General features: G+C 41.1%; 1 protein-coding gene across 2 annotated transcripts in view; it reads right to left on the minus strand.

The window, feature by feature from the left end:
* Cog3 (component of oligomeric golgi complex 3) overlaps positions 1-19,790 on the minus strand; it is a 53,481-nt gene that overhangs the window by 6,389 nt on the left and 27,302 nt on the right. For both annotated transcript variants that reach the window (XM_031362779.1, XM_031362780.1), the window contains exons 15-21: positions 17,065-17,189; positions 14,277-14,366; positions 11,652-11,772; positions 9,114-9,202; positions 8,873-9,007; positions 5,225-5,300; positions 403-530 (exon numbers count right to left, since the gene is read on the minus strand). In XM_031362779.1, the coding sequence (XP_031218639.1) occupies positions 403-530; positions 5,225-5,300; positions 8,873-9,007; positions 9,114-9,202; positions 11,652-11,772; positions 14,277-14,366; positions 17,065-17,189 (764 nt within the window). The remainder of the gene's footprint in view (positions 1-402; positions 531-5,224; positions 5,301-8,872; positions 9,008-9,113; positions 9,203-11,651; positions 11,773-14,276; positions 14,367-17,064; positions 17,190-19,790) is intronic.

Here is a 19,790-nt window from a genome sequence, read left to right on the forward strand (position 1 = left end):
TAATAAAGTTTCAAGACACATAAAATGCACTTAAAAAAAAAATCAACCATGCCTTTGGTAAAGCCGTGAACTCAACTCGAACTGGAAGTTACCGAGTCTTAAATCTGCTCTGACACGTAATCCCTCGGTGGCTGTTGCGAGCCATTTATTTCCTCTACTCACTAGTAAAACGGGGCATAAATTCTGAAATGCTGCTCTCCCAAGTGTTGAGCCACAGTGCAATGTGCTGATCTATTTTTTTGCTTATTTATTAATTTCTACTTTCAAAATGACCAAAAATTTTAAGACAAAAGGCATGATATAATCAGAGCAGGCTGTGAAGCCTCTGGGATCAGAGAATGTCAGCATCACTAACACTCTGCACACTTTAGGTCACCAGGCAGCAAACTCCCACCCACTCACCCTAACAGGCTTAAACAAGATGAACTCTGTGTCCTTATTGGATAAATACAAAGACATGCTTCTCAATGTCAGCGGCAGCTTCGTTTTTATTGTCTTGTAAACAGTGGCCACGAGGTCATTGACCTTTGCTGCAAAAAAAAAACAGGGAGAAAAATTACCATTTTAATTCAGAGGAGAATACTGAAAAATAGGGATAAAGAAAAGAATCTCTTCCCTACATCTTGCTATTTATAAAGTTTGATCATAAACCCCCCAAACATTCAGTAAGTATATGCTACATAAAAACTCTAAGCCACAGAGCTAATGTAGCCCAAACTTCCCTAGCATGAATCAGGATGTTCATAGACGCTGAAATTTGTGACTTTGGAATATGGAAGTAAAAAAAAAAAGGTTTAAAAAATTCTTGCTATTTTTAGAAAAACAGTAGGAGTTAATGAATAAGAACCAAGCCTCCAATGTGTAAAAACTAACTCCCAGGCACATGTCTCTGATTTGCTTGGATCAGCAAAAAGATTTGTATCTATCTCTGTCAAAGTAGAACTATGTATCCAATTATTACATTCTTATCATCCTCACCAGACAGAGACTAAATTTCAGTTGTTTATAGGTAAAGTATCTATACAACCCATGGGTAGCACCTGAAAGGGCTACATGCAAGTAAGTGTATCAGTCATCTGAATGAACTAGTCAAGAGAGAACTACCTAGCTGGTCACAAAGGAAAAAATTCATAACTTCTAGAATGTGCAGCCTCACTCAAAAGTCAATACAAATAAATCAGTGGAATACTGGCAAAAGGACTCAGAGCTCCATGTTTGAGAAGGTGTAGAGAAATAGGTAAACAGCCTTCTACATTCTTTGGTTCAAATAAAACATATTCAAAGGAAAAAAATAAAACAAAAGACAACAAGCCAGGCATGACGGTGGACACTAGCAATCCCAGAAATCCAGAGGCTGGGTTTGAAACCAGCCTGGGCGGTTTGTCTGAAAAACAAATAAAATGGGAAAGCACAGAGACTAAAGGACAGTGTATCTTCATCTGGTGTTCACAGGAGTATAAACTGTTTCAACTTGAGGGCCTTGTTAGACAATATCCTGAAAGACTGTAAATAAACCCTTTCACTCAACTGCTGAAGACTCTGTCATTTAAACATTCATAAAATACAAAGAAGACACGTGTGTATAAATCATTTACTAAAAAGTTTATGGGAAACCAAAGTGAAACAGTAAGTATATTCATTAATAAACTAGGTGAGAGACTCATGGTGTGGTGAAGAAGATGAGCAGCTGGGCACACTGGGGTCAAAGGCTGCATATCACACGGGAAGTGATGACAGTGGGGACGGCACAGTCTCACCTGAATAACCAAGTCCATGTGTGCCAGTACGGCACAGTCTCACCTGAATAACCAAGTCCATGTGTGCCAGTGCATACAGAAAAACAATCTGGGGACGGACACTACAATCATGGCTAATTTGAGAACACTAGTTTGCAGGTACAGAACAGTAATTTTTTATAACTTTCCATGGGTCAATCTACATCATGTAAAAAAAAGTTTAGGTGACAGAAGACTGGGGGAAAACACGGTGGGAAAGTACCTATGCTCTCAGGAATGGCTTATTTTTCATTAAATAAATGAAGGCTCCTTCCAGGCACTTACTTCCTCTCTGGGTTCTAGTTCATCATCACTAAATACTTTAGGGATCACTGACTTGGATTTGGAGGCTCTCAGTAACCACCAAGTGGGTGCTCAGCCTAATGAGTAGTGAATCAACTCCTAAAAAGATGTATTTCCAACCTTAAGCTAACAAAATGGCATCTTAATTTGTAGCTCATTCTGCTGGAGCATGATTATCCTGACATAATCTCTCCAGAACCTGAGCTGAGGGCAGAGGGCCCAACTATTTCTAGACTGCTGTTCTTTTTTTTTTTTTTTTTTTTTTTTTTTTTTTTTTTTTTTTTTTTTTTTTTTTAGATTTTGTTTTTGTTTTTTTTTTAATTTATTTATTATATGTAAGTACACTGTAGACGCACCTGAAGAGGGCGTCAGATCTCATTACGGGTGGTTGTGAGCCACCATGTGGTTGCTGGGATTTGAACTCATGACCTTCCAAAAAGCAGTCGGTGCTCTTCCCCACTGAGCCGTCTCACCAACCCCCTAGACTGCTGTTCTTGATCTACCATAAGAGGTCCATAAATCTCTGACAGTCAAGTAAGGGCTTTACTCATTACAGACAATGAAAAACCAACTCCATACTTCCAAGGTGGCCAAAGGAGAAGAAGATAGGTTTACAAGATAGTGAAGGGTCCCACTTAGATTGAAAAAGTCAAATGACAAAACAGAGTGTCCCACTCCAATCTGTCCTTTTATTTACTGTGTTACTAATGGCAATGTAAGTAAAATTAAAGCCCAGGATACCCCCAACACAGAATTGTTAGGATACAACTTTGCAAAACATCACAGGCCCTACCTTAAGAGAAGGATCTTTCCAGAAAGGAAAGAATAACAGTTAGCTATGCATCAAATAGGCTTAGCTGCATTAACATGCCATGCCTGTTTGCCAGTATTTTCTATTTTAAGAAAGATGTATTATGCCTCAGAGCTCCATTTACATAAACATTCAGAATGCAAACCAGCTCCTACTTCTAAATAAGCACTGTAAAAGACTAAAACCTTAAGCCACAGGCTCAAATTAACTCAAGATCAAGAGAATGTCCCCAAGAGCCATGCTGGCTAGGGACTGCAAAGAGTCCTGACGTGAAGACCCACAGTCATGGTGACCTGTTGTTAGAATGACACACTGGACAATATGTCATTCTATCAAGTGTGCTTTGTTTTTAAAAGATGCCACAGATGTCAATCTCAAATACAAGAGAAATGTTTAAAATCATGGAGTGAGTAGAAGATTCCTCTCCACCACAGGCACCAAACAGGGGTAGCACACCCTCAATGTACACACGAGGAGCCTCTGAATAAACTGTCTCCTTCCAAAAACAACTGATGCATTTGTACATTTTCCCAGGAGAAAATTAAATTAAGGCATTTGTGACTGAAAATTCTGGAGACAGAACAGCTTCAATCAAAAATTTTATATGGTATTAAAATTTGACCTGTGAAAAATTGTAAAATGAAATGTACTTCCTATTTTCCTACCTGCAAACTAGTCCATCTCTCGAAGAAAATATGGACTTGACAGAAAATGGCTTTCTTTCACCATGGAAAAGCTGACTCCAGGTTAGCTACCTGGATGTCTCACTGAGAGCAAGAAGTGGGTCTCCCACTCAGACGCAGCTTCTCCACAACAAAGACTGTGCTCCTTCATCACTGCCTGGTGTGTGATGGGGCACAGAGTAACAATGTAACAAATTTTATTCTGGTTAATGGTAGCTGAAAATGCCAGGACCCAAAAGAGATGACATTAGCTGAAATACCCAACAAAGGGGAGAGAGAACCTGTAGAAACCATATCCAGTGGGTCGGCACAGCCCTGGGTGGACGGATGGGGCCACCAACCGATCTCAAAAATTTTAACCCAGAATTGCTCCTGTCTAAAGGAAATACAGGGACAAAGAGTAGAGCAGAGACTGAAGGAAAAGCCACCCAGAGAGTGCCCCACCTAGGGATCCATCTGCAGACACTATCGCTGATGCCAAGAAACGCATGCTGACAGGAGCCTGAGTATAGTTGTCTCCTGAGAGGCTCTGCCAAAGCCTAACCAATACAGATGTTCAGAGCCCACCATCAGTCTGAGTACAAGGACCCCAATGGAGGAGTTAGGGGAAGGACTGAAGGAGCTGAAGTGGTTTGCAACCGCATAGGAAGAACAACAATATCAATCAACCAGACCCTCCCAAAGCTCCCAGGGACTAAACCACCAACCAAAGAGTACACATGGGGCCCATGGCTCCAGTCACATATGTAGCAGAGGTTGGCCTTATCTGGTATCAGTGAGAAAGGAGGCCCTTGGTTCTGTGGAGGCTCGATGCCCCAGAGTAAGGGAATGCTAGGGCAGGGAGAAAGGAGTGGGTGGGTGGGTGGGTGAGTGGGGGAGCACCCTCATAGAAGCAGGGGTTGGGGGATCAGATAAGGGGTTTGTTGAGTGGAAACTTGGAAGGGGATAACATTTGAAATGTAAATAAATAAAATAAAATATTCCCATAAAAAAAGAAAGAAAAGAAAATGCCATTAAAAATCTGTATCAAAAATAACCCAAAGGGGTGTAATTCTAAATGTCTAAAACCTAACAATGAAGAAACCCCACATGCCAAAAAGAAACAAAAAGCCTTTAGCATAGAAAATGTAAATGTGTGGAGGAGTGACTGGAACATTTCAAGGAGATGTGCGAGTCGGGCAGTCCGACTCCTTCATTCTGACACGAATGGTTTTTTTCAAACATGCTAAACTGTCAACAGAGGATGTAACTTGGAGAAAAAAAATGGAAGAAAAGAGTGGGCCAACATTGCTTTGTGTGCTGAAAATAAGTGCGTGCCTTCCGTCATTCCATGCTGTGCAGCCATATTCCTATGACAGCCCGAAGCCAAAGAAGAGCAGGTGCACAGAAGTCTGTAGGCGCAAAGCACTGAAATGTAAGTCATGCTTGATTTTTAACTGAGTAAACTTCCAAAAGTTCCCCCTCTTTAGAATGAATGCTTGTCAGAGGGAAGCAGTGCTGGCCAAGTAAGACCTATCAGCCCCAAGCTGAATCTTGCTTTAACCCAGACCTGATAACCCAAAGCAAGCAAGAACCCAAGTGCCAGATGTCCCAGGAAGGGCTACACAGACAGCCTAATAACATCCTTAAAGAGAAAAAGTAAAACCCAATACCTGGCTGCGCCCACGGTTGTTGTGAGAGGGTGTACTTGGGGCCCCCCTGGCTGGCCATGGTTTTTAATGCTGATACCTAGTAGAGGAGACAAAAGCAGAGGTTCCACTTCACCAACGGCCAATAAACATGGACTGCTCACAGATACACAGAACTGTTTAAACCTATTACTAAGGCACAATGGGAGCCAGGCACAGTTCTAGCAAAGCTTCACCTACTCTCACAAGCTTTTACGGCTAGACATTTTTTTTAACAAAACTTTTTTGTGAGTTAAAGATATGTGTTATTCTGAGGAGAAAAATGAATGGAAAAAAAAAAAAAAAAAAACTAGACACAACCTTATTAGGCATTCTTCCTGAGACCTTTCAGGACAGGAATCTCTGAAGAAATTTCACCAAAAACAAAAATTTTAAAAAGGTTACTCTCAAAAAGACTGAGTTAATACTGAGCTATTGTCATTAGAAAAGTGTCCTACACAACTGCACAGAGGCTCCCACATACTCTAAAGATTTCCCTTCTTTTTAAACTACATTACAGACACAGAAAATGCCATCAAGACAAACAGTGGCCAGGCTAGAGAAGAGACCATGAGACTGAAATTCTTAATCTAAACAGCTAGGCGGACATATTAACTCCAGCTTCCTCTTTTGGACTCCACAGGAATGCACACAATAGGCATGTTCACACAGACATGGGCATACTGGCATGCAGACATGCAAACACACACACACACACACACACACATACACACAGAAATCCAGTTGGCTATGGTAGACTGCTGCAGGGTCAGCATCTGGGGAGCTAAGGAGAAAAGCACAAGAGCTTGAGGCAAGCCTGTGCTGCAGAGTCAGACCCTATCTCAACAAACAAACAAAGCATGCCAGGCTGAACTGTGCTAGGGACACAGACTCGGGAGCCATTTTGTATTCTTCCTCCTGTTGCAGCAGCACAGGAAATAAATACAAACATGTCAGCCTGGCTGTTCCGGGAGTAAGCATGAACTACTGTTTAATGAACAGACATGGGGCAAATATCCAAGCTGTTACAGACACTGAAGCATCAACTCCAGCTTCCCCCCAGAGGGATATATTTAGACAACAGCCAGACAGAGCCACATGAGAATGGTCACTGCAGTCTCTCACCTCATCTCTAACTCCACCTGTTCTACCTCTACTCCAGAGCCAGTCTAGACCTCTGCTCATGCTAACCACTGCACACCTCATCTCTACCTCCTCACACTCAACTTCTTCCATGTCTTCATCTTCAAAAGCAACTTTTTAAAATAAATTATATATGGCTGAATGTGGTGGCACACACTCTTAATCCTAGCACTCAGAGAGAAGTAGGTCAATTTCTGTGAGTTCAAGGTCAGCCTGATTTACAGAGCAAGTTCCAGAACAGCCAGGGCTACACACAGAAACCCCTATCAAAAAAAAAAAAAAGAGTGGGTGGGTGGGTTACAAACTGGGCAGTGGAGTTGCACACTTTAAATCCCAGCACTTGGAAGGCAAAGGCAGGCAGATCTCTATGAGTTTGAGGCTAGCCCAGTCTACAGAAGAGAGTTTTAGGATACCTAAAGCTACACAAAGAGAATTGGGGAAAAAAATGAGAACACAATGTTTACTAACTTTTTTCTAGTAGCTACATTTTTAGCCTTTTTCTAGCCCTAAGAGTTTTATTTTAATAATAATCACTACCTGCTACTCCACAGATTGTTCTAGGATCTCACTAACTCCCTAGTAATATGATTTGTGCTCTTGAAATAAAAAAAAGAAAGAAAGAACAGAAAAACAACAGCATCATGCTCTGCAGCCCAGGGTGACACTGATTTCACAGTCTTCCTCAGTATTGGTCACTGTTCTATTGCTGTGAAGAGACACCATGACCAAAGCAACTCTTATAAAAGAAAGCATTTAACCAGGGGCTGGCTTACAATTTCAGATGGCTAGTCCATAACCATTATGGTGGGAAATATGGTAGCAGGCAGACATGGTGCTGGAGGAGTAGCTAAGAGCTACATCCTGATCCACAGGCAATAGGTAAAGAATGAGACACTGGACGTGGTATGGGCTTTTAAAACTTCAAAGCCCACCCCCAGTGACACACTGGCCACACTACCCAACGAGATCACTTCCTAACCCTTCTAATCTTTCAGTATCACTACTGGTGACTAAGCATTAAACTAGATGGGCTTCCAGGATCATTCTCAGTCAGCCACAGCATTCCCCTCAACATGTGCCACCATGCTGTTTGTTAAAAACCACAAAGACTTCTACATTCACCCTGTCTGCCATCTGCATAATTTACTTCTCTTTAAGTCAAATCAAAGATCATTTCTTCAATAGTTCTCCTAAATCTACAGAGGATTTGTAGAATCTTTGTTAGGATTCTCCTAACAAAGAAAGCAGAGACAGAAAGGAATGAGCTCTCTTCGACTAGCCCCTCTCTTTCAGAGTCTGGAGACCAGTGCAGGCCCACATCCTCCTTGCCTCCCTACTCTAAGAACTTGAACTTTGACGTCGTTTCTATTTATATTCCCTCCCAGGTTACAATTCCTTGAGTGCAAGAATTAAATTTACAAGGTCAAATTCTACCACACGTGCTACATCAAAAAAAATTAATTTATAGTTACTAAGAACACTAACACTTCAGAGGGAATAATAAAATAAACTTGCAAAATTTTATCAAACAAAAAAATGAAAAGTTTTACACATAAGTTTTTTTAGCACAGGCAGGTTCCACCAGAAGGGAATCCTATAGCTCAGCCATAACCTAAAATATGCTTCCTTCAAAATGCCCTGATTTACACTTTGTTAAAGAAAATCTTTAGTTCAATTTTGTCTCCTTTTACTACAGTTATTCTAAGGAGCTTTGTAGTCACAAAATCCTCACATTGTCTTATGTAGTCCTTACAGCAGTCTCTGCTAGGGCAGATGAATGCTGTAACTCTCAACAAAGATGTTTGAAAAGGAGGCCAGAAGGCACTGACTGCTGCTGATTTCAGTCGGAATACGCAGACAGGGGCAGACCTGGCTCACCCAACTCCAAGTCATGTACTTCTTTTACACCTACTACAAGTCAAAGTCCTATTTAATAATTTCATGCAACATGTATACCATGGTATTCTAGAACAAGAAAGTATATTGCAGTTCTTAAAGCCTTAAAGAAAATAATCTGAACCAAATGATTTCATAAATACATGTATATCAACATTTACCACAGTATATATGTTGCTTGGAGATAATGGCAGGAGGGGCAAAAGTTCAAGGTCATCCTTGGCTACTCCAGAAGTTCAATGCCAACCTGATATTGGAGACCCTGTCTCAAAAAACTAGAACTAAAAAGAAACTGTGACTGTTGCCACAAAGATCCCAAACAGGAGCTGGTTCAGCAAACAGAGTCCAACCACCACAGGGAAGACTTATTATATAGGGAACAGAATCCACCAAGCACAGCGCAGCTGAGACCAGCTGTGCAGTGTCAGTTCTTCAAAATGACACACTGTTGAGCTACACACAGAGCGGCACACCGGCTTTTGTGATATGGAAACTTTCCTAGGACACAGTAAGAGCTGGACTCACTCCCCTTCCACTGTTCTTCACAACTCGGAAAAAAGCTAGGACAGAAAAAAGGGGTCTAGAGGATTGTACCTTTGTCATGAACTCCTCCAGCTGCTCTGCAAACAGCCTGGTCTGCTGCTGAATGAACTGCTCACAGGCTGACTTCAGGTGCCGGTCCACGTCCTTCTTAGAGTCGAGATAATGTTCCCTGATTTCAGGAGTCCCCTGAAAAAGATATGACAATTTCCTTCTGTTTGCATGTGCCTAGAAATTACCAGACATGTAAAGAATACCACTGAGCTCCCACCACCAAGGAAACAGTCCTTCTCACCTCCAACAAGAACTCTATCAAGGCATTGTTGCTATTCAGCCTAAAGAATCTCGGAACAGTCATAGGGTTCAGGATTTTAAATGCTGCATCTGTGAAAAAAATGACTCATCCAGTGAACAAGTACAGGTTCAACAGAGAAGCCCTGTGCAACACTAGTTCTCTGCTGCTGCAACCCAGGAAGCATCCATCACACCTCGCCCCTCCAGGAAGGCCAAATGAGGTAAGCACCAGTAACAACATGCCACACCACCATCTGCAGAGTCACAGTTACAGAATCACTATTAATTATCTACTTATTTTTTTTAAAAATGTATAATACACAAATTTTCACTGTTTTGCCTTTACATGCTAAGTAGATTTCTTTTAAATGCACATACTTACCCAGCTTCTTTATGATCTTGGCTGGCACAGAAATTTATTCACTTGAATGACGGAATAAACAAATGTGTCAGCCAAGAAGAAAACACCAAGAGGACATATTTACCCCTTAACCTCCAGACTAACTAGAATCTTGGAAAGTATAAAGGTCTCATTGATGTTCAAATGCAATAAGATATACCATTAGTCGTGAGGGGTTAGAGACTTAAAGTGAAGACAGAAAGTATTATCAAGGCACAGTTTTTAACAGGCTACGGCTTGGCTTTGCCAGGCTGGAAAAAGCAAAGCAAGCAGTGCTCCCAGCCCTGCCCTGAAGCACTTCCCACAGTCATAAGTACTGCCTTGTTCTGGGTCATAATGAAGAGGAACCTCTATCAGACTCTGTACTCAGGAGAAATTGTTCAAAGTGAACAGAACCAAGTCACCACATGGCAAGAGCATGTCATACTATGGTAGGAAAGAACTCTTGCCAAAATCTTAGTCTATTTCATTTTCTTACATCACAGCAGACTTAGAGCAGAACCAAGTGGTAGCAACATCCAGATTAGAAAGAAACAAGTGTTACAACCACGCTGTATCCTATCACCCAAGAAGGGCCATCAGCAGCCACAACCTCCACGTGGCTTAGCACCATTCTCACACCTCACACCAAAAGGGCATCACCCAGGGAGCTGGGCACAGAAGCTCCATGCGCAAGCACGCTTTTTAAAAACAAAAGCAAAGCCCAGAAAATAGCCCTGGATCCTATTTAAAAAAGAAAATGACAAATTATATGACAAACAGCCACAGGCTTTACAAAATCAAAAGGCATTTGCTGTGGCTGTCATATGACAGTACAAGGAGGAACACTGGGCCAACTGCTTTGATGTGACTCATTAGAAGACTGGCGTGGAACTCAGCTGAGTTAAATCAAGTCTTCTCTTTCAGATAAGCACAGTGACAGGGGAACGAGGAGCCTGCTACCATTGGGGTTCTTTATTTGGCATTTCTGAATCACAGAACACAGAAAATTATTTGAGTCACTATTCCTTCAGTTACCTCAAGATCAAGAGGGAAGCTCTCTTAAGCTCTTGCTCTCTTTCTTGTCTCCTGCTCCCTCTCTTCCCCTCCCCCTCTCTCCATGGGGCTCGCCTCTCTGTTTTCTATGATAAAGCTCTAAACCATTAAAAAAAAAAAAGATTAAGAGAGAAGTTAACCCATTACACAAACAAATGCTTAAGGTAGAAGACCTTAAATCTCTGGAAATCACTGAGAAAAAAATAGAGCTCACAAAAATCTGTAAGAAAAACATGTGGTATTTATGGTGTGTCCACAAGAGCTTGGATTGTAAGTATTTTGAACTCTTCAAAAATCTATTAATATTGGCTGAGTCTGGTGGCACATCCCCTTAGTCCCAACACTCAAGAGGTAGAGCCAGATAGACCTCTGTGAGTTCAAGGCCAGCCTGGTCTACAGAGTGAGCTCCAGGACAGCCAGGGCTACACACAGAAACCCTGTCTAGAACCACCACCACCCCAAATTTGTTAATTCAGTAACAATAACTAAGACAAATGAAGTATCTTTCCCAAGATGAATCAGAATTCAACATATGTCACACCACCTTACTTAACAGTAAGCATCTCCAACCCGATGTTACCTTAAGCACAGTGACATATCTTTGTGTTCGTTTCCATTCTCAATGATCTTGGTAACCAAAGAAGAAACAGGATGTCACTGTGTTCCTTTTGCACAGGAGGAAGATGGGCTACTGAAGTTAATCACTCCTCAGTTCAAGTCTACACAAGAGCCAGGAATAAAACCTGACTCTCAGGCGCTTGGGTAACCCCAATTTGATGACACATGCTATGTATCTTATAGGTATTTACTAGCGTCATTTTCATCTTATAGCTGCTTATAATGGTAGTATGTGGAAGGGCCCAAGAGAGTTAAACTGTATTATACATGGAAATGTTGAGATATAGCTCCTCTGATAAAGAAAATATAACAAATTAGAAGTAATTAGGATATTGACAGCTTAGTTTAGTATGAATAAGTAACATATTTAGCAAGCAAAGCATGCAAAAGAAATTGCAGATGAACATAAAATAAACCTGCAGCCTGTGCTGACACACCTGGACAGGTCAAATACACCCAAATGTGCCAGCCAGGACAACAAAGTACCTCTAGTTTTCTTGAGGTCCAGGGAAATTTCCTTAATGGTGAATTCAGTGTGAAATGGAGCAATTTGTTCTCGAAGAATCAAAAGGTGCTTAATTAAGAAAAGTTGTCCATCAATCTGAGTCTAAATTATAAGACAAAAAAATGGATATTATCACAGATTAAATCAAAATAGGAACATATAAAAGACACTATCATTCAATATTAAATCTATGCAAATTTACAGCCTCAACAAGACAATTCTCTGCAGTACAATGAACTCTCTCCAGGTTACCCATGTCAAAGTTCTCTGGAAAATTCTGGCTAAGACTTTGAAAATTATCACTTGCTCTACTTAAGGAATTCAAGAGAGCAAACCACTTTCAACTTGGCACAGAGGTTCAAGAAAATGTTGCAACCTAAGAGCCACACTGAGCAGCACAAAAAAGCTCAGAGGACGAGTCTGAATTGGCTCGCTCACAGCTCTAGCTTCTCTTAGGAGGACATCCTTCCCTATTTGGCCCACATGGTTTTGATATCCAAAACCTCAGCTACAGTACAAAAGGAGTTTCCAAATATAAAATGGCCTGGCATCCCTATCCTGGATTACCTGATACCAACAGAGTGCTGGCTGTCCCTGTAAAGCCCTTCTGCTAACTCAGGACTGTCTGCAAGAGCCTGTGACTGAAGTGGGGCTCTCAAAGCTCTGACCTGACCAAGTCCCAGCATAATAATTATAGTTCTCATGGTAAAAGTTTGTGTATTAATAAAGCAAGGCTGTTCCTCGAGGCAGAATTTTATTTTGAACCATTTCTAATGAAGTTTGCATATTAAATTAGGCAAGCATAAAGTTACCCTTCCTAAGCTGTGGGAGAGGACTCAGAAACAGTGACTGCTCTCAGTCTCTCTCTGTCTCTCTCCACCAACTCCTCAGGAGCACAATCACCATGAGAACACCACATGTATGGGAGGCTCGCCTTGTGAGCACAGCAGCAGACAATGACGAAATGCTGTACACTCTAAACACTTGTTCTAGTTGTAACTGAGTCACACAGACTTCACCTTTATTAAAGTTGTAGTAACTTAAAAAAATAGTATTATGCAGGGCGTGGTGGTACACGCCTTTAATCCCAGCACTTGGGAGGCAAAGGCAGGTGGAATTCTGAGTTCGACGCCAGACTGGTCTACAGAGTGAGTTCCAGAACAGCCAGGGCTATACAGAGAAACCCTGTCTCAAAAAACCAAATTAAAAAAAAAAAGTATTATGTTAATTTACTACACACTAGGTGTTTAATTTATGTATGTAATGATAATTTACCTTAAAAAAAAAAAAACCTTCTAAGTTGAAAGGCAAAAATTAGATTCTCAGCCACAAAATCAAATGTGCTAACAATGCTTACCAAACTGAAGGTTTCCAGACAGACTAACACTTTTAACATGTAGGAAACAGAGCTACAAGGACAGTGGGTAGTAAGTACAGAAGGCTTGGGAGCTTAAAGAAGATAGTAGTACAAAGGCCATCATGTATGACCAAGCCTTCTGTTAAGTCAGTCTTTTCTCCTAATGAGCTGAGAAACATCTCACTGTACAAAACCTATGAAGAATAAAGAAATGTGTAAGGATGTAGGGAAGAGGGCAGAGATCAGCCAGTCCCCCACTTGCTTGGTGGCATTTCTGCTACATAACGCCACAGTCTATATCTTATTTCTGTTATCCTTTACTTGTCTTAATACAGTGAAGTGATGTTTACTGTTTTACATTTTTAAATTAAGCAACTGTGTAATATTCCATCATACAAAACATGTTCCAGTTTAGTTAACCATCTCCAACAGGGACTTTAGGTATGAGTTCTAAATTTCATCAATCATAAAAATGTGAAAGATGAGTCTTGCAAACATTATTTAAAACTTAGCTCTGCCTGTCTAGAACTTGTCTGTCCCATGCTCCTTCAATCCCCATGTAGAGGTCCTCTCAACGCCACACACAAGAGGAGAAACAGCCACAAAGGCAGAGCTTCTCTAGGGACAACTTTTATCAGGAGACTCTCCTCAACTATCTAAAGTTTTGAAGTTAGAAATGAATTTGGCCATCTGGAACCCATGGCTCCGTCTCTGCGGCACAGGCATTCTGGGAGAGCTGAGGAGGCTCCACCTCCTGGAAAGGCCAAGGGAGAAGCACAGACCAGAAGCTTCCAGTCCTGGATCCTGTGCTGATTCCAAACCATAAGCCATGTAGTCACGGCAGCTACTTTACGTATCACAGCACAAGGACTCAAAGCTCACTGGCTGAGTTCCTCCAGGGAAGGTCATTGGACTATGTAAAATACTGTAGGGTGATGACCCGCTGTTTCCTTGAACACACATTCTTGGTATTCTGGGAAGAACAGAACCACTTCCTCAGGCTCTTTATCCTACAGCATTAGACCCTCAGCTCTATTCCCAGTACCTTCACAAAGTAGACTCGCTCAGTGCAGTCTTCTGCAAGCACTACAATCAAACACCAGCTTCCCTCAAAGGGTCTCCAGATTCTCTCCTACTAAACAAACAACTTACTGCTGAGTGGCTTTAAATTTCTGTGACTAGAGAAACAAATGGCATGTTGCACAATTCTCTTATAGATAATAAACTTTCACCTAACGCTTCATCAAACCTTGTTTTTGCTGATAGACTCTGATGCTCCTAGCAAGGACTGTATGCAGGCAGACAACGCTTCCTGTGATAATCCTTGGAACACCGCCCTCTGGTGGAGGAAGAGAGAAACATCAGCCTATAGTCACTGACAAAACAGAAAAAGGAAAATGCAAAGCCATGAAAGCAGGAACAGTATTTACTTCCATACTTGAACCGTTCTCCCTCAAATATCTTATGCCCACTCAATCTTTCAGGACTACCACACAGCTCTGTAATGTGCACTCGGGTCTGGAAATGCTCGGGTGTCCTTCACTAAACCTGTTAGCACCTACTCACGGCCAGCACTGTGCGGGTCACTGGGAGGTACAGGGATCAATTAAGCAGGCAGGGTTAACCTTACAGAATGTCCAGTCCAGAACAATCTCATTTAGTGTGCTAGAACTTGCTAAACAGTGCATGTGGCCCCAGACTCCAGGCCCTCCTTCTTCAGCCTCCCTAGTACTGGACTCAGATAAACACTGTACACCACCACACCCAGCTAGTAGGCTGCTTCTAAACTCAAAACTAACTATAAAACAAACTCTCAGTGTATCTTCTAAAAGTGTATCCCTGCTAATTAAAGAAGATGTTTTAAGGTTTGTGACATGGTCTTCAGTGCAACCTTCTTTTAAACAGAGGGAAATGGCAACAATATAACCAACAGGACAAAGTTGACCAAATAAATAAGTAAATAAAAATTGTAAAATAAAAAACAGTAAACTATGGAATACTGTAAAATACGAACATTCTTAGGCATTTGGTTAAATTCGTATAAGTGAGGGCTGGAGGGATGACTTAAGTGGTTAAGAGCGCTGGCTGTTCTTCCAGAGGACCCGGGTTTGAATCCCAGCACCCACACAGTAGCTCACAGACATCTGACCCCAGGTTCATCTGTGATGCCTTCCTCTGCCCTCCTCTGGTAGCACACATATGATGCCCAGATATACATGCAGGTAAAACATGTATACATATAAAATATATTTCTTTAAAATTTTAAGTACAGTTCAGTGGAGCCAGGCTTGGTGACACCTGCCTATAATGCAGGACAGTCTCAGTGACAATATCAAGAAGGGAGCCAGCCTGGACTATAAGAGAGAGATACTGTCTGGGAAGGAGAAAACACAAACAAAAATATAAAAGATTTTTACCTCAGAGCTAGGCACAGTGTTTGTTTATGCCTGTAATACTAGCACTTAGAAGGCTGGACTGGGATTACTGAGAGCTTAAGGTCAACTGGGGCTATGTAGTTCTAGGGCAATATCTGCTACAGAGTGAGACTCAGCTTTAAAAGCCAACAATAGACAATCTGGATATTGGGTAGGTGATAAAAGAACAGGTAAGCTTGCCAGGCAGTGGTGGCACAAGCCTTTAATCCCAGCACTTAGGAGGCAGAGACAGGCGGATTTCTGAGTTCAAGGCCAGCCTGGTCTACAGAGTAAGTTCCAGGACAGCCAGGGCTACACAGAGAAACCCTGTCTCGAAAAACAAAAACAAAAACGAAAAACAAAAAACAACAAAATCTAGGTGAGCTTGAGGCAGAAGGCAAACCAGATGGAGTTATAGGGCCCACCTATAACTTGGCTGACAAAACCTTTATGCCCTGAGGCCTGTGGCATTGTGGAACATGACTCATGCATGTTTCCATTAGGATCTTGGCCCCACATCAGGAGTTTCTGAACCCTGGTCTCATGCCTTATTCCCTATTGGGGACCTGAAGAAGCAAACATATCAAGCGTCCTCCTAATCCATACTGGAAGAGATCCATGAGCCACAGTATAAGTCAGAGGAGTATGGGTGACTGATGCCATGAGACAAGTGTGAGGCCTCATTTGTTCCTAAAATCTGCAGCATGGAGTTCACATCTATTCCTTTTGAGCTATACTCTTAAAAATTAGTGGAGTCTGGACAATGTGTTACATGACTTCTTTTCACATGCAGTAGGATTATAATCAATTAAAAAATAATGAGTTGAAAGCACCAAATTTATACAACTATTTTGCTTTAACCAAAACCAATGGCAGCAAATATGTAGCCAAATCTGCCATTGTAGGGAATAACAATTATATCATTAAGTCAGCATGCTTAAAATAACTGTTTCTCAAAACCGATGCATGATCTAAAAAGGTGCTTTAAATAATTCTGCTAACTTCAAAAGTAACTAATCTTAGTGCATGGCTAGGAACATAGGCAATCTCACACTATTTGTTAAGGATGCTGGCTGAGAGTTAAGTGCAAAACCGAATTACAGGGAATAGGCATGGTGGTGCCCACCTGAAATGCCTGCACAGGGAGGCACAGGGATCTGCAGGTTCAAGGTCAACTACAGCCACCTACTTAGCAAGACCCAGTCTTAACAACAAAAAAACAGACTATGGTGGCTACATTTAATACTATTATGCCAATGTGGCATCTCCGCATTGTTTCACATTCCTGCATCTCTCTTTTTCACAAAAAGACTAGAGCAGATAAATTAATTAGTAATTTTAAACTTATTCACAGTCAATGGACTCCTTTAAAACTTGATAAAAACTACAGGCTTGGTCCTCAGAAAGATAACAAATATAAACACATATTTAAAACTTACCCACAGTTTCTATGAGCCCTTAAAATAGATAAACTTTCAAATTACCACCATATCTAAAAATCATAACTAAGAATATCATCAAAATACTGCATCAGGCTCTTAAGGTAGATTAAACTTAAGAATATTCCAAGTAAATTCTAGAATAAGCAAGTTGCAGTAAAGATAAAAGAATTCACACACATACATCTATGCATCTATATAATTTGGAGAGACAGACAAGTGTCCTTCGAACTGTGGGATACCACATTCCATGAAGATCTGCTGGAGAAATCGTGGTCTGTGGTCTAGGATTGAGGGAGTCTGTTGAACCTAAAATCCAAATGGAAAAAAAAAACATATATTCCAGGCATGTGGATATCTGTCATATAGTAATTTACACGGCAGCTATAAACTATTTATTTTCATTGGCTATCATCAATTTCTCCCCACCTCATGCTTAATAAAGAATACCCTAGAAGTCTAAACCAGTGACAGGTAAAGGTTAAGACTTAAACAAAAACAAAAACAAAAAAACTGGAGTCCATATAGGTACACACATTCCAGCTGTACATATATACATATATGCTCAACCCCACTCAACCCTAGTGTTTTTCACCAACTGTGCTCAATAATCTTCATGAAATAAATCAACAGCAGACTTGAGGACCATAAGCAGGTTCTAGAATATCTATATGAAGTGCGTGCCAATGAAGGTAGGAAGTAAAGAGAAAATGCTAATGTTTTCAGTAAGGGGATTGCACCCAAGGCTTACAGTACAGGCAAACACTGGCACTGCCTGATAGTCCCATCCCCACTCCTTTTAAATTCTGAGACAGGATCTTGCTAAGCTGTTCAAGCTTCCCTAAACTCACTTGTAGTTTAGGCAGGTCTTCAATTTGTGATCCTCTTGACTCAGCCTCCCAAGTAGCTAGATTATAGGCCCAGACTAGGCCTAAAACAGGGCAATCTTAAACAGGGACATGGGTCAAAGCTGGCTTGCCTGGCACCTTGCCTTCAGTTCTGAGCTTATCATTTAACAGGTCTGGTAGGTATATTAATTCTCAGATGATAAGAACTGTCCCCACAATTGGAAAGGTCAGAAAAGGCAGTTTTTGGCCAGCAAAGAGTCCCTGACCAGAAGGATACCTTAGCAAGAGAATCAGAGTCACTTCAGTATCCAAAGCCAAACTTAAAACAACCACAAAGGTGGCGCCTGTATATATCTCCTGAGACAAGAGGTGACACTCACATAACTTGTGGTTACACAAGAGATGTCTTCATTCTAGAGAGATGCAATACTACTCGAGGGTAAAGCAAGGACATTAACAATTTAAAGTGTCTGGCTGCCTGGTGTCAGGGCACATACCTTTAGTGCCAGCACTTGAAGCTGATGAAGAATTGTCAAACTTTCAAGACTAGCAGTAAGACAATAAGACCCTGCCAAAAAAGTGTTTGTGTGCATTTATAATAAATGCTGTCTCAAATCTAAGTATCACATATATATATATATTCATTTTTTCTTTTAACTTCTCTATATATTTGGTTTTTTAATAATAAAAAGTATATGATGAATTAGTAATATTGAAAAATAAATATTATTTCTTTTTTTAAAAAAAAAATCTAGATCTAGCCAGATAGTGGTGGCACATGCCTTTAATCCCAACACTAGAGAATCAGAAGCAGGCAGACCTCCGAGTTTGAGGCCAGCCTTGCCTACACAGTTATTTCCAGGAGAACCAGGGATACACAGAAATATGAAACAAACAAATAAAAAAAAAATCCAGATCTGGATTGTTCAAAATCTCTGAGGAGGTGCTGGTGCGATGGCTCAGTGGTCAAGAGCACTGGCTGCTCTTCTATGACCTGGGTTCCATTCCCAGCACCCATGGCAGCTCACAACCCTCTGTAACTCGAGTTCCACAGGCTCTGGTGCCTTCTCTGACTCCACAGGCTTTACATGCATGTGGTACACAAACATAGATGTAGGCAAAACACCCATACACGTTAAAAAAAAATAAAAATAAAGGGGAAAACTTTTAAATAAATAATAAAAGATCTGAAGGTAAACTTTTTTTTTCAAAATCATATAACATGCGTATAATCTTTAATTCCTTCAATAAGGCCATTCTTTCATGTAAAATCTAATTTTAAATTTCTTAAAGATAGTGGAGTCCTTGCCTACAGCATACAAAGACCTGTGTGTGAGATCCCTCAGCACTGCAAATGCAGTACAGTGGAGCAAGCCAAGTAATCACTGCATTCAGGAAGTAGAGGCAGGAGGATCAGAACTTCAAAGACAGCCTAGTCTACATAAAACCCTGTCTCAGGAGAGGGAGAGGGAGAAATATATGCCAAAGAACACTTAGGCAATAGAGTCCCGAGTTTTATTGATGAGACTATCATCTGCAGGGTCCTTCCTTCATATAAAGAACCAAAAAGTACCAAGTAAGAATTAAGCGATAAAGAGCTGCAGCCAGCTTGTCTGCTCACTTTTCACTATCCTATTTAACACACCAGAGGAGTGTCTCCTGGCACAGTCAGAAGCCATGGCAGGACAGGGCGAACCTATGGTCCTCCTACAAGTCCTCTGACATTACTCTCCATCAGCCTCTCCTTCCTTCACTTCTCTACACTATCTACATTCCACACGCTCAGTGGAGGGTGGCTGAACACTAGAGGGCAAAGTTCTAGATCCCTTCCCTATTGGCTGGCTTCTCTGTTACTATAATTACACTAATGAAAAGCAACATAGGAAAAAAAGAAAAAGAAAAAAAAGAAAAAGAAAAAGAAAAGCAACGTAGGGCCAGGTGGTGGTGGCGTACACCTTTAATCCCAGCACTTGGGAAGCAGAAGCAGGCAGATTTCTGAGTTCATGGCCAGCCTAGTCTACAGAGTGAGTTCCAGGACAGGAAGGGCTATACAGAGAAACCC

This window comes from Mastomys coucha, unplaced genomic scaffold (assembly GCF_008632895.1).
Source record: "Mastomys coucha isolate ucsf_1 unplaced genomic scaffold, UCSF_Mcou_1 pScaffold9, whole genome shotgun sequence".
Lineage (NCBI taxonomy): Eukaryota > Metazoa > Chordata > Mammalia > Rodentia > Muridae > Mastomys > Mastomys coucha.